Source organism: Podarcis filfolensis, assembly GCF_964270895.1.
Source record: "Podarcis filfolensis genome assembly, chromosome: 8".
Lineage (NCBI taxonomy): Eukaryota > Metazoa > Chordata > Lepidosauria > Squamata > Lacertidae > Podarcis > Podarcis filfolensis.
In genome coordinates this window covers 55,415,139-55,430,784 of record NC_139611.1, presented here as the reverse complement: position 1 = coordinate 55,430,784, position 15,646 = coordinate 55,415,139, and the positions used below count along the sequence as shown (strand labels likewise).

General features: G+C 42.9%; 1 protein-coding gene across 2 annotated transcripts in view; it reads left to right on the top strand.

Moving 5' to 3' along the window:
• NUP93 (nucleoporin 93) overlaps positions 1-15,646 on the top strand; it is a 72,985-nt gene that overhangs the window by 14,164 nt on the left and 43,175 nt on the right. For both annotated transcript variants that reach the window (XM_083625192.1, XM_083625193.1), the window contains exon 3: positions 655-772. In XM_083625192.1, coding sequence (XP_083481318.1) covers positions 655-772 — 118 coding nt within the window. The remainder of the gene's footprint in view (positions 1-654; positions 773-15,646) is intronic.

Here is a 15,646-nt window from a genome sequence, read left to right as displayed (position 1 = left end):
GATCTACTGGTGCTGCAGAGCACTATATTGTCTCTGATGCCATTTAACACTTAAATGAAGCTGTTGGGGGTGATCATTAGTGTTGGGAGTCTGAGGTGAGATGCCCATGTAGTGGAAGTTGCCTCCAGTTCCAGTCACCACACAGAGGCAGCTTAAGGTCCAAACTAGCTTACTTCTGCAGAAGATAAAGCTTCAGTGATACAGTTTTGGATGCTGATAAATACATACAGCTTGTAGGCTTTGCAGATACAGATACAGATACAAAGCTGCTCCAGCAATTCAATACATGGAGTGATTTGTGTCCTTAAAGGAAATGAATCTCTTCCCCACGTCCAGTTCCTCAAACAATCAGGAGTTTTTGAGCAAAGTCTCATCAGTACGCCAATGATACCCAACTCTGTTTATTTGTAACATCTGAACTGGGAGTGGCTGAAAAGGCCTTGAACCAGTGTCTGGATGCAGTGGTGGGCTGGGTGAAGACTAATAAACTGAGTCTGAATCCTGGGAAGAAGGAGGCTCTGTGAGTGTGTCTGGAAGTCAGTAAGTTGCCTGCCCTGGATGGTGCTGCTACTCTCCCTGAAGGAGCAAGTGCATAATTTTAGGGTCCTTCTGGATTTGTAGTCTCATCCCCCTGCCTTTTTATGTCTCTTATAGATCAGTTCTCCTTGGGTCCAGAGGTCTTGACATCTCCCACATCTCCCAGCGGTTGGAGAGTCTCAGTGCTGTAACGACATTTGAGCCTCTAGAGCCTGTAAAGGACACAGATATACAGGTAAGGGTCTTTGTGTAATGAAGTGTGAACAGTATCAGAGTCAGCAGTGAACAGTAATGGGTTACTGCCAGCTTTTGGGGGAAGCAAGTGTTTGAGCTGTACTGATTGCAACACTTTTAAGTACTAGGATAGTTTCCCCACATTTTCCTATCAATGGGGATATGTTCTGTGAAGTTAATTGTGAATTTCCCAGAGTTCTTTTCTTACCTCCCCTCCTTCAGTGATGACAAATTCTACCTTCAATATCTACATGTTTCAAATATTCATGCTTTAAATATTAGGATCAAAAGTTTTAGTATGAGGCAGTCAGGTTGGAAAAATGATTCTGCACATAGGTTGCTTAAACCTCCCAGAAGGGGAGTCAGCATAGTCAGCATGAACTATGTGCTGCATTCAAGCCACCAATTCCAGAAGGCAGAATTATGTGTTTGCCTCCCTTGTTGCATCTCTTCTCTCTTTAGGGAAAGAGCTGTAGCTCAATGGTAGAGCTCATGCTTTGTGCGCATAAGGTCTCAGGTTCAACCCCCAGATTCCCCAGGTAAGGCTGGGGAGTGGGGAGACTCTTATCTGAATCTCTGGTGAGCAGCTTCAAGTGATTGTAGATAATACTGATGCACAATCTATTTTCAGTACAGAATTTGGGTTTTCTTGTACTGAATTTGAAGTGTAAGTACAATCTGTCCTCTTTTCAACATTATTCCTTTCTTTACTGAATCAGCTGCCTCTTCATCTCCCCACCACACCACCCCATTGTGTTGTAGTGGGTGGCACTGGCAGATTCATTAGGATTCCAGACTTTCAAATAAAGGCAGACAGAACTTCAGCTACTACATCCTTGTAAACTTCTGTTTTCCTTTCAATCAAGGCTTTAGCCGGAATGGATGTCTATAAAATTTGTGCTTTGAATGGCTCAGTAGTATTATTTGGCCCAAGGACTTAGCCCATCAGCCTCCCTGCCCTCTTCTGTTAATCAATTGAGTGTCTTGCTGATCTGAACTTGTTTCTTAAAACATATTTTTTTTACTGTTGATTGGGGAGAGGCATGCCAAATTGCATCTTGGTTAATTATGTGAATTATTTAGCAGTAATAAACTTAGATGGCTGATACAAAAAGAGGGTAGTTTCGGAAATGGCTCCCATTAGAGTAATTGATGAGGAATCTTGTAGTAGATTCCTGTCACTTGAGAGTGGGGTGAGTTTTTTCTTGGGTGGATGAGTCTTTGTATTTCTACCCCGAGAATTTACCATATTGGCCTCCTGTCTCCATAGAGGAGGTGGGGAAACTAATTGCCCAACTGAAAAACAACAAAGCCCCGGGCATAGACCACATTCCAGCAGAGCTCATGAAGAACAATATCAGTTGGTGGGCTCCTATAATGGTGTCAATATTTACATACATCGATTCAACAGGCATAATACCTGGTTGCTGGACAGAGGCAGTAATTATTCCAATCTATAAAAAGGGCCCTATGGCAGATCCAGCGAGCTATAGACCCATTAGCCTCCTTACTATCCCCAGCAATCTGTATGCCAAACACCTCCACATCAAACTAATTGACTGGATGGAAACTGAGGCAGTTCTGGCAGAGGAGCAAGCCGGCTTCAGACAGGGCAGAGCAACAATAGACCATTGCTTCGTATTAGCACACCTCATTGACAAATACGTCAATAAAACACGTGGGATTCTATACGCAGCATTTATTGACCTGAAGGCGGCCTTTGACTCGATCTCACGAGTCAAACTTTGGGCTAAACTCAATGCTACCAACATTGACAAAAGATTACTATTCTTGATAAAAAGCCTATATAAAGACTCCAAGTTATATGTAAGAACCTCAGTAAATGGGCAACTAATTGGCCCTGTACCAGCCACCAAAGGAGTCAAGCAGGGCTGTATTTTAGCCCCGGCCCTATTCAACTTATATATAAATGACATGGTCAAATACCTAACATCCCCGGAGTTTCATGCCCCCAAATTGGCCGAAAAATCAATTTCAGCGCTCCTCTATGTGGACGACGCGGTTCTCTTATCACGAACTAAAGTAGGCCTCAAAAGGCTACAAAGAGAATTCTCAGCCTACTGCAGGAGAGATCAACTGGTGGTTAATCACCAAAGAACCAAAGTCATGGTCTTCGCTAGGAGACACAGATATCACAGATGGGAGATGGACAATCAGCCAATAGAACAGGTCAAAATTTTCAAATACCTCGGAGTAGTCTTCCAGTCAACAGGGGCCTGGGAGGCCCATCATAAATATACTAGGGAAAAAGCATCTCAAAGCGCCAAAATACTGTCTCGCTTTTACTTTACAAAGGGGGGCAGACATATCCCAGCAGCTCTGGAGGTCTTTCAAGCAAAACCCTTGGCGCAATTACTCTACGGGGCCCAAATCTGGACGGGAAATCATTGCCGCACACTTGAAACGGTCCAGTCTAAATTTTTAAGACAGATTCTAGCCGTTCCACCATGCGTACCAAATGCGGCCCTACGGCTGGAGACTGGCCTCCTCTCCGTCGAAACCCGGACCTGGCTAAGAACATTCAACTATTGGCTTCGCTTAAACTTAAACCCATCTGGACTACTACCTCTAGTAGCACGAGAAGCTCATAGAAGTCGGTGGTCCAAAGTAGTGCATCAAAAACTACTTACATGTGGCCTCCAAGCACAGCATCTCCTGAAAATGGGTCTACCCAAGGCAAAAACCGTTATTGACCAGCGCATGAAGGATATTGAGCAACAGAATAATTTGGCCTATATTAAGAAATTTAGTGCTTGGTACGCTTATCTGCCCCCCTCCCACTTTGATTTTCAGGCACCTTATTTGTCTACCTTAACCATTCCAAAACTTAGACGGGCCTTTACACTGGCCAGACTAAATATGTTACCATCAGCTGTTCTTGAAGGTAGATATCAAAAAATTTCATTCGAGAACCGGCTCTGCCCCTGTGGAGCTGGCTACGTGGAGACTGTGTCACACGTTCTCTTGTCCTGCTCCCTGTATAAAGATCTCAGGGACGAGACCATCACGCCGCTACTATCTGCCATCCCGGGCCGCTCTTGTGAAGCCAAGTTGTTCTCACTCCTAGCCGACCAGAGCAGCTCGACAACAGAGAAGGTTGCCAGGTTTGTCGAGAGAGCAATGAGACTGAGAGCTGCTGTCTGAATGACATCAGTGTCGTCACCTGGATTCCTCGCCTAGGATCTTATTATTATTATCATTACCTCTGCCAAGTTTTAAGTACTGAGATTATTTTATGATAACTATTTCCGTAATGTATTTTTGTTTTTGTCTGTCCTTCGATGCAATGGCCTGTTGGCTATGCAAATAAAGTCTATTCTATCCAGATCTTTGTATTTTGGAGGGACTTCATTTTCATATCCATTTTGAAGGCAGACAGTGTAGCACTAAAGGTAGGCATGCCTTCATAGGTTACTCTTGAGCTCATGGGGTGCAGCATCCAGCGAACCACTGGGGTTCCTTTGGACCCTCCCAATATGGTTAAAAAAACAGAAGAGTCTTTAAGGGAGAACACATGGCTTCCTTCCTGTTGCACTGCTCTGAGGAAAGGCAGGATTCAGGCTGTGCTAGAGGAACACAAAGTTCTGGTGTTGCTTCAGCAACAAACAACCTGAACCTGAGCCCTTATTACTAAAATGAGAATACTAAATCCATTTGAAGGCCCTGACCAATCAGATACCGAAGGTTATGTCATGATTTGTGTAGATCATGGAGAAGGAGCTGACCAAGAATTTAGTAGGTTTTGATCAAAATAGGATTTTCATTCCATGATTGGAGTGGGGTCCCATCAATCAGGAAGGCACATCAGCTTGCTTAGTGTTGATCTGTAACTGCTTAACCTTTACCCTTTGTTAGGGAATAAATTTCCTTACAAATAAAATTCTATTCTTTTGATCTATTTTTGTTGTTTTCTGGTCTTGTTTAAATCGCTGACGTACCCCAACAATCTTAAATCTGAGCAGTAGCTAGAGGACCACTTGCAATCAGATGTTGTAATTAAATTAGGACCAGGCCTTCAGAGAAATTCCATACACCTAAATTTATTCTTCCACCATGACAGAAAATGGTTGGATGTTGGGTTTGTTGAAAGGGATGTCATCATAAGGTGAGGAAGAAGCCTAATTGCCTTTTCACATGATAAAGAGTGATTGACTCTTTCCACCAGTTGAAGACTTGGGAGAAAGCTGCAGCTGGTCCTACCTCCCAGTGAATGTAAGTCACAGTGATCTTGGGCTTACATCCTCCTCTGTCTTCCTCTGGTTGTGGATACAGGAGGTTAGAAGCTTTAATTTTCATTTTCGGTTAACCACAGGTGGTTGTGATGGTTCAAACTGGATAGACTATGGTTAAACTTAGCTATGGTTTGTTGAAACACATTAACTTCAAACCGTGCTTAATGAGATTTTCTTATTTCAGCAAATCCTAGTGAAAATTAACCACAGTTTGGGGGGGTCATATGACAGCAGTTAATTGAAAATGAAAGCAGAAGCATGTGGTTGTGCCAGAGGAAGAAGAGGGAATGCATAAGTCCAAGACTGGCTATGGCTCCACCTCATCACACTAAACCCTAGTTATAACATTATATTCTAACATAGCCTAAGGGGTGTGTGTGTGCAAACTCATGCCTATTGCCTTCGCACATTATGCTTTAACTGTACTTTTAAAACATCTAAGATGCATACCTCAGAACTAGTGTGGGAAAAGCAGCCCAAAGTGCAGAACAAAGAGGTCCTGTTCTCAAGCAGCTGTTTTCTCTCATGCAATATTTCATTTGATTTTGTATTGACATCACTTCTACATTTCAGGTATTAGTCTGTGCTCAGTGCAATTCCCACTTAATCTGCCTGGAATTAAGGATGACACATCCCATAAATGTGAAATGCATTTGCAATAATAGGCACAGTGATGTTTACTGGGGCTCCTTTAGTGTTACGGTGAATCCGCAATCTCTTCAGCTTTTAAATCTTTGGCTTCAGAATTGCCAGTAAGATGACAGGCTTAATGGCATTATGCAAAATCTGTTATACTGAGCTGTACGCTTTGGGTTATTTCCCTGTGGTTAAATCTGCAAGGAATCCATTCTACTTTTTAGCTGTTCAAAAAGTACCTTTTTAAAAAATCATATCGAGTATAGGTAACTTACTTTACTTATGCAGTCACAGCTTTTCACAGGAAGGAAGGAAGGAACCAACTCTCCATTTATTTGTTCCTCCTCCCTTCCCAGACCTGTGCAAAAAATGTGATTGTGAGATTAGCCGACATTGGGAAGGAAGCACAAGGACTCTGGAACCCTTGTGCCTCCTTCCCAAAGCTTAGCAAGTACTTAGGCTTTGAGAATGTGACAGGGGCATTGCCAGAGCCCTCATGCTGCCTTTCTGAAGCCAGGTTCGCAGCCCTTCACCTTGTGATAGGTGCTTGTGCCTGATATCCTCTTGCTGGTAACAATGGATGCTTTGCCACTGTCCCCAACAGTCTAGTGGTTCTACTTCTGAATGCCAGGTCAGTCCATAACAGAACCGTGCTGATCCACGATTCTGTTGTGGATGAGGAGGTTGGCTTAGTGCATTACTGAGACCTGGGTGTGGGAGGTGGGTGGGCTAACTTTGACTCCACTCTGGTTCCCATGTATTCAAGCTTGCATCTGGTGTTGGGCCAAAGAGACTGGCTAGGGATTCTGTAGTTGTTACCGCCCACCCTACTGCTAATCAGCCTCCCTGACTGTGCTGGCCAAGGTTGAATTGGGTGTGATGTTAAAGGAAACAAGAACTGTGTTTTAGGGTGACTTCAGCATCCACAGTGGGGATGCCTCAGATCTAGCTCAGGAGTTCATGGACTTCATGGCAACCATTGGGCTATTTCAAATGATCATCAGTCCAATGCACGCAGCAGGACATACTCTTGGTTTAGTCTTTGCTCTATGTGGGGAAGGTGGTGGTCTGGAAATATAGGGGCTGAGGTTTGGACTTTCAGCAACAATTCTCCCTTGCAAGAATTGACAGTGCATCCTAAAAAATGTGGTCCACCCGAATATTGCTCTTTTGCTTAAAACACAGCAACATTGTTTGCTTAGTTTGCTTATTGACTTACTGAATCATTCAAGGGATAAATTAAATTTTCACCTCTTGAATGTTCAGACAGATTCATTCAAAGGCAGATTTGTTCGGTTATGGTCCAAACTGGTGTGTGTATTAATACATTAGCCATTATTTAAATGCCACTCTTATTTGGTCCCAGGGTTAGCAGAAATGCCAGTTGATTGAGTTGGGGCATCAAAGAGTGCTGCTGTATTTACAGTAAAGAAATATTAAAACAAAAGAAACTGCAGGTGTGTGTGTAAAACTACCTATTGTGTAAAGATAGCATGTGCATTTGTTTTGCATTTGTTGCTGTGCTACTTTTGTCTCTGGCCCCACCCGCAACGGGCATGTGCCCCACTTAAGAAGAGTACCCAGAAGGTAATGCTGCCCTTGAGCTGAAAAAGACTCCACAGCCCTGCATTAGAGTTACCAGTGGTCTAATAAAATCAGAAGAAAGTGGGCAGATGGCAGGTGTGTCCCATGCTGTCTCTCGTTGCCTCATATATCTGCAATCCTTATTGGCTGAGCAACGGGGATGAGCTGAGCAAGAGTGAAAGTGTTCCTTCTCCGTGAAGACTCTGCCCACCCCAATACTGTTGAAATGCAGCCAGTCTTTAGTGGTCTCTGAAGTGCTGGATTGTGCCTGGATTCCATGCCTGTCCGAAATGTAGGCTCTAGTGCGCTAATGCACTTCGTGAATATTTCATTTGGTATTCTTGGTGCAGAACGCAGCCTGTTGTTTCCGAAAGCTGTTGGAGAGATGTACTGGGTTTCGTTGTGCTGAAACCTCTGCAAAGAATAAGAGCTTTCCATTTGGTGGCAATCAGAATGTGCTGGACAGTAGTTTGTTTGCTTGCTTGCTTGCTTGCTTGCTTGCATGCTTGTTTTCTGCTCTACGTCACCAGAAACAAATGGATAAATCTTAAGGGCTGAAACCTCATGCCTTCAATGCTGACTGAAGAGTCTGCTCCAGAGTATCAGCGCCAGAAGGAATACTACATGAGTGCCGGTTGCTTATGTCTCTAATTTATAAGTTCTAAGCTGAAGATGTTCAACATTCTGCAGCAACAGCTCTTTAGAGTCCATCATATGCTGTAAAATAATCATGAGATTACTACTTACTAGACCTCACTGGGTTAAAGAATGCTCTGTCAGAGCAAATGCTATATCATTTCAGAAACAGATGAGACATCTCTTTTCCTAATTCCTTTTACGAAATGTTGCATGGCTGTATTCATTTTGACTAGGATAGAATATGGTTTATGAAGTTGGCATGTTTTTGTAAAAAAAAATTTTTTTTTAAAGGTACATGCCCCTGACAGTTAAGTCCAGTCGCAGATGACTCTGGGGTTGTGGCGCTTATCTCGCTTTACAGGCCGAGGGAGCCGACATTTGTCCGCAGACAGTTTTTCTGGGTCATGTGGCCAGCACGACTAAGCCGCTTCTGGCGCAACAGAACACCAAAACCAGAGCAGCGCACGGAAACACTGTTTACCTTCCCGCCAAAGCGGTACCTATTTATCTACTTGCATATTTTGGCATGCTTTCGAACTGCTATGTTGGCAGGAGCTGGGACAGAGCAACGGGAGCTCACCCCGTCACGGGGATCTGAACCACCAACCTACTGATCAGCAAGCCCAAGAGGCTCAGTAGTTTCTACTACTGCACCACCCACGTCCTTTGTAAAATGTAGATAAAGCTAAATACACTGTGGCCAAGTTTGGATATAACATGAAACGATGGTTAGTTTGTAACAGAAGCAAGAGCATCCAGTCTCCTCCTTTTGGCTAAGCTCCAAACTATGCCACTGTGCCCATTGTACACATAAATGAGTAATTACTCCCCGTTGCCCTACTTTACTTCCCTTGATCTGGACACTAGACTTCTGTTGATGTAACCTAGAGTAGCATTCACTTTTTTGCTGCTTCATCTCACTATTGACTCATGTTGAGCTTGAGGGTCTACTAAGACCCCTAAATCATTTCTACTTGTACTACTGGCAAGCTATATGTCCCCATTATATTTGTGCAGCTGGTTCTTCCTACCTAAGTGCAGAACGTTACATTTGTCCCTATTAAAATTCATTTTGTTAGTTTGGGCTCAGTTCTCCAATCTGTTAAGGTCATAAAGGTAAAGGTAAAGGTACCCCTGCCTGTACGGGCCAGTCTTGCCAGACTCTAGGGTTGTGCGCTCATCTCACTCTATAGGCCGGGAGCCAGCGCTGTCCGCAGACACTTCCGGGTCATGTGGCCAGCGTGACAAGCTGCATCTGGCGAGCCAGCGCAGCACACGGAACGCCGTTTACCTTCCCGCTGGTAAGCGGTCCCTATTTATCTACTTGCACCCGAAGGTGCTTTCGAACTGCTAGGTTGGCGGGCGCTGGGACCGAACGACGGGAGTGCACCCCGCCGCGGGGATTCGAACCGCCGACCTTTCGATCGGCAAGTCCTAGGTGCTGAGGCTTTAACCCACAGCGCCACCCGCGTCCCGAATGTTAAGGTCATAGTGAATCCCAATTCTGTATTATGCAGCATTAGCTACCCCTCCCAGTTTCATGTCACCTGAAAATTTGATGTGCATCCCCTCAATACCTTTATCCAAGTGGTTTATAAAGATGCTGAACAACAACAGGCCCAGGACAGAACCCTGTGGCACCCCCCTTATCACTTTCCCCCAAGATAAAGAGGAACTGTTAGTGAACACTCTTTGGGTGTGAGACATGATGTTGCAACACAACCACATGTCTTGTGCAAGCAGCACCCCATCTGGGCTTGCAGTTTGCCAGACACCATAACAGCTGGGGTGGCAAAATGTTTTTGTACTGCTCCCCTGGAAAAAAGAGAGGTTTTACTAAGAGTAGACCTGTTGAAATTACTATACATGGTTAAGTTAGGCCTCCTAATTTCAGTGGATCTACTCTGAGTAGAATGTAGCTGGCTACAACTCACAGCTCCATGTTTTATCTCCTGATTTCCATACTATCTTAATTGGAGGAGGTTGTAGGGCTGATGAAAGTATCAAATGCTCTCAGTGCTGTGTTTGAACCTCAATCAGCCTTCACTAATAGTTGACAGGGGCTGATGAGAGTTGTAGTGCATTTGGAGGGCAGCAGAATAGTAAAGGTTGAACTAAATACCTAAGCAGTTTGTCTCTTTTTTTGTCTATCTGCTGATCTGCCTTTTTTATTTACAGTTTAAAGTGCTGCATTTTATAAAATTTTATACCCTAGGGTGACCACAGGATATAGGATAAAAAATTACTCTGCAGTACTAAAATACTGCATGGGCCAGGAAGGTAAATCTGTTTTGATAGCTGTGATAACAAATTGGGTTTCATTCCTACCTTAAGATTTCAGCTGTTGTGCTTACAGCTGAGGTTAGGCTTTTACTGGATAGTGAGTTTCAAAGGGTGTATCACATATTTACGGTAATATTGAAGCATTGATTGTTGACTTATTTGTAGACATTAATACAGAACTATTTCCTTACTTGGTGCCTTGGAACGTCCATTAAGCTTTTGGCTTTGGGCCAGAATAGGTTGCAGTTCTGCAGTTTATAATGCACGTTGGCCATCTGTCCTTAGAGTACTAATGTGAGTTTAATTTTAAAAGCACATGAAGCCTGCAGTTTCTTTTGTTTTAATATTTATTATCTTGCCAATACTAGGAAGGATGGCTCTTTAATGCACATTACTCAGGTTTGTCTTATTTAAAAAAGCATAGCATAGAAAAGACATGAACGTCATTATGTTTTGTGTATTGTATTGTACTGTCATTTCAGTCTGGTAACATCACATCTTGGGATTACCTTTAGAAGTAGCATTGTTCATTTGGGTGCGGTAAATATGTAAACAAATAAATGATATATATTTTTTGTAAGAAGCCTGAATGCTTCAGCTTCTTGAGTTGGTGGTGGTTTGGGTATTATTGGTGATGATATGATTGGAAACAGCACTTTGATTTCTTCTCTGAAATAAATACGGAAGTATTTTGCCTTATAGTGGTTAAAAAAAAGTTCCCTTGCTTTCTGTGTGGAGCATCACTCTGGATTTTTGCAGATGTTTTCAGCCAGCAGGTTCAGATCAGAGTTCATCCATGGTGCCTAGTGACAACCCCATAGAACGCAATATAGGCAAGACTTGCTGGCTCAAGTGGGAGTGATCTTATGTGGGTAATGTTTAAGCTGTCCCTGATGAGGAGGTGCTGGTGATCTTGTGGGCAAAGTGAAATCCAGAACAACAATGTCTTGGCCTATCTTCCCCACTACTCTTGAGTGACGTTGGCATATTTTCAGTATCAACAATATTGGGCTTTATGATTGGCAGTGGAGGCCCTGTTGGTGGTGACACCACTGTTGTGTGCTGCCTTGCCAGTACTGGGTAATTGAAAGACATTGTTTCTGGCATCTTTGACTTTATTAGTTAGTAATCAATAATAATCAATGATAATAAAAATAAAAAATAGGTAATCTCTCACAATGTGTAAGCTAGAATGCTCTCATTTTGTTGTATCAATATGTATAAGATATAGAATACTTTGTTACATTGGATAGTTTAAGGCTGATTTTGTATGAACATTAGAAAATTATATATATTGCAGTCAGTATTTACGCTAACAAAAAAGGCATGTAAACACATGGTTTTTCAGCTACTAAGCAGGTGTGATTAATAAGGTCTGCATATTTGAATTGCTCTATTGATCGTATTGTATCATATTATGTGCCAACATACTTCAGCACAGCCAGAAAGAGGGCATTACCATATAGCATTTTAATTTATGCAATGACAATGACTATTTATAGGCTTAAATAATTACAATGCCAATTTGGGTCACTCTGCTCTACTTCTTTAGTTACTTGCTGCTGCAAGAGATAATAAACTATCTGCAGGAGGGTGAATTAATAGGTGTCTCGGTAGACCTGAAAGGGCAAGAATTTGATTGCATTCTTTAAACCCTTTTTCTAATTAAAAACATTTTCTATTACAGAGGTGGGCATTCTGTCTTAACCCTTGGGCGTAACCCTCTCCCCCTCCCTTTTATTTGAATTGGTGCAGGCCATATCTGTTGTGAATCATAGGTTTCTAAGCAGGTAGTTTTCACATTTTCATCATGGATGTAGTGGTTAGCATGGAAAAAAATAAATGCCAACTATTAGTCATACAGTTTCAGGGCCAGGCTTGAGTGATGTACGGTTGTATCTAAAACTAGTTTTGGCATGACCGTTCTCCAGCTCAGAATCATTGTCAATGTTATTTCCAGGTTGTTCTGCTGCAATTAAAGCCAGGATCCCTGTGTTCATGCCACATAGCATTTCATAGAGACAAAAGGGTCAGAGCTGGGGTCAGGTAACAGGGAGGAGGAGAATATATCCCAGGGTGCACATGGCTTGTACCAGGCCCCAATCCACTGAAATGATTTAGGTTCTGGTGCCATGTGCCATCGTTACACTGGAGATCTTGATAGTCAAGTGGTGGAACCCAGACCTGGTGGGGCACCTAGGAGGTCACATGGATGATGCCTAGGTCCCCATCCTCCTCAACTGAAAAAGGAACAGTAGTCACTTAAGCAGTATATTTGTACAAGTACTTAGCACCTAAAGTGTTGCCTTTGCATCTGAGAACAAAAGGTGGTGTTAGATGTTGGTCTAAGCTCTGAGAGTGCTGAAACTCACTTCAGTTAATATCTTGGAAACTATAGATGTAAAATTTCCAGAAACGTTGAAGCCATGAGAAAAAAACGACTGTTTTTTCCTGGGTGGGGAAAACTATTTTACACCATTTACAGCGATTTTACACCATTTCTCAATGTACTCACCAGGTGCCTTCACATTCTGCTATAGACAGACAAATCTATTGATTTTGTTGTGTCTCGTTTTTTCATTTTACAGTCTTAAGTTCCATTCACCACCTTTCTGCATCACTTTGTAATTAAAAAAAAAATCATCTTGAAGTTTTGCAACAATGTAGTACACATTTCTCTTAATGTACCCACCAAGGTATGGATTTTAACAATTCCCCCCAATATGCACCTTTTTGCATGAACAGTGTTTGATTGGAGAATTGTATTGTAAGATTCTTAGAAGGATGCATTTCAAAAGACAGCTGTGTTTTAGTTTATGTATTGTTTTGGGAAGTGTGAATTAAACCAAATTTATCCTCCAGGCCTACATTCTATAATGTAGGGTATAAATTTCAATAATTTGGAGCAGCCCTTTCTTGGGACCATTTGTGGGGTGAAATGGCCCTAAGAGAAAGAGAAATAGCTGGATTTAATTGCTTTCTGCATGGTTAGTGCAGAAGGATTACAATTACTGGTAGCTTGAAGCTTTATTTCCACTGAAGTGAATGCATTGTTGGACTGTATTGAGGAGATTTTTCTCAATGTCTAGTAGTGGATTAAGACCATTAATTACCAGGCTCTTGCTATGAGTCAGTAAAATGGAAAGGTGGGTGCCTGTCCATTCCGTGGGGGGGGGGTGTACACACCTACCCACACCCATAATGACTCCTGCTGCTTTCTTCCTGGCTCTACCTGGGAAGTAATTTGTGGTCAGCACCAAGGCAGTTCTTTCTAACCCCATTTGTCAGGCTCTCCTCTCTGCTTCCCTTTGTTAACCAGGCTGCCAGTGAGATGCGCTTGCAGCTGCCTATAATTATTAGATTTGGTAAAGCTGACTTTTAAAAGCAGAAGGGAGGCGGGGGAAGGATCTGAAAAACGGTTACAAACTTTAACCAGTCCTCTGAATGCAGCTGTTAAGATTTTGTTTTAAAGCCTACAAGATCAAATTAGCTGTCTAAAGGTCAGTGCGGTCATTTAAATTCATATTAAAGTGGAGTAATATTCATTTGTGCTGACTTGTCCTACAATTGGAGGGTGGTGGTATATCCGTTCTCTTTTTCTAGGAAGAGAACTCAAGAGACATTATTAAAGCAAACAGTTGATGTACCTTTTAAGGGGCTTTAACTAAGAACTGGGACCATGTGCAAGGCGCTTTGTTGCCCATGTGAAAGGGATAGCATAGCTAAACATTGGAGGCATGGGGAGGTTAGGTTGGTTTGGGGTTTATTATTTTCAACCCAATATATCTAAATGTTTGCTCAAAGCAGTGGTCGGGACCCTGTGGCTCTCTCAATATTGTTGGACTACAACTCCTATCAGCCTTAGACAGGATGTCCAGTGGGCAGGGAAAAGGGGAGTTGTAATCTAAATATCTGGAGGGCCACAGATTTCCCACCTTAAGTGCAGATGTTATAAATGGGTTCTTTTTGACATTATTAAAGACCCCAAGATTAGGCTAACAAAAGCAGTTGGTGGTGCTGCTTATATGCTTTGGTGATGGGCATCTTGGGAATTTCACATCTCTGGGGATTCTGTTCCTAGACAGGGTGATGATAATAAAAATGCTGTTAACTCAAAAGTGGTATATGTGTGTGAATGAGAGGGAGAGGGGGAGCTAAAAAAGCATTGGCTTACCATGGCAAAAGCCTTGTATTCTGTTTAAACAGTCTGACTGAGAGCCATTTTAATGTAGCTTTCGTTTGACTTCTACAGGGCAGTGCCTTGTAATATGAGGGATTTCAGTTTGGCTTGCCTCTGCTCTTGCAGTTGCCTGGTGGAAAGATGTTGGCCAGGTCAGGGTTCTGAATTAAAAACCCAGAGTTGTGTGTTTGTCTTTGTACATGATTTGCAGAAGGATTAATACGCAGTGCAAAACATAAGACTTGCTGCTTGATCGTACGCACTCCTGTAGCTGTTGCAACACAAGCAGAGACTTCTACTGCAGCATCCTGTGCAAGGAAAGCTGAGCAGACCAGCACTATCCTACCTTGCTTCCTTCTGGAATCAGACGAGCACCACTTTCCCTGTTTCACTTTTTGCCGGCTCTGAGCCTCTGTGGCACAAGGAAATTTCCCCTCCCTCAAATAAAAGAAGCAGCAACTTCTTCAGCTGGGAAAGGGGTAGGAGTGGATCTGCCTGCTTGCATGGGAGAAGGAGCCAGAGCCCTTGACCCTTCTGTGCCTCATGTGCAACAGAGCCTGGGATCAAGCCCTTAGTCCTCCTTGGCCCTTTCAAAGCCACCATAGTTGCACTTTGCCAAGCCAGCCACCTTAACATTGAGCTGATGTTTTTAAAATGATCCTTGTTTTTCTTTGTCTGTGCAGAGGCTGAAAAGGTTTTGAATATTCACCGCACTTCTTTATTTGGGAAGAAAACCCCTCCCCATACAAACAGGCCAACAAATTCCTCTTAGACCAAACCTTCAACAACGCAATCCTTTGGATAATGGACACTTGTTACTCTTTGTTTGATTACATCTCAATTATCACTTGATGGCAAGAGCACAATTAATACCCTAGGTTGTTTGTTAAAAAACTCCTAATTAAAACCGATTCCTGCTTTTTCCTTGTGTGTGTATAAAAGCCAGCATTCTGTCAGGCTGCTGAATTGTGAGTGAGCTCTCCATTCAGCCAGGCAAAAGACACCATTAATTGGTGAGTGGGATTTTCGTGGCAGAATCAGCACAGCCCGTCTGAGTGCCAATCTTTACTGCCACTTAAAGGAGGAAACTCCTCACCTTCCCTCCCAGACTGCTGTGGGAAGGGTATCACTCTCTGCTGTATAGGACATGTCTACACTGCAGTCCACTGCGCCACATGCTTGCAAGGCAGTGGTTTGCAGAACTGTCATCGCCTTTAGACCTGATCATTATCCCTTGTAACTTCTGCCAAATTCAAAGGGAAAATGCTCCATTCTGTTTATGCAGCAGTGGGCTAAGCTT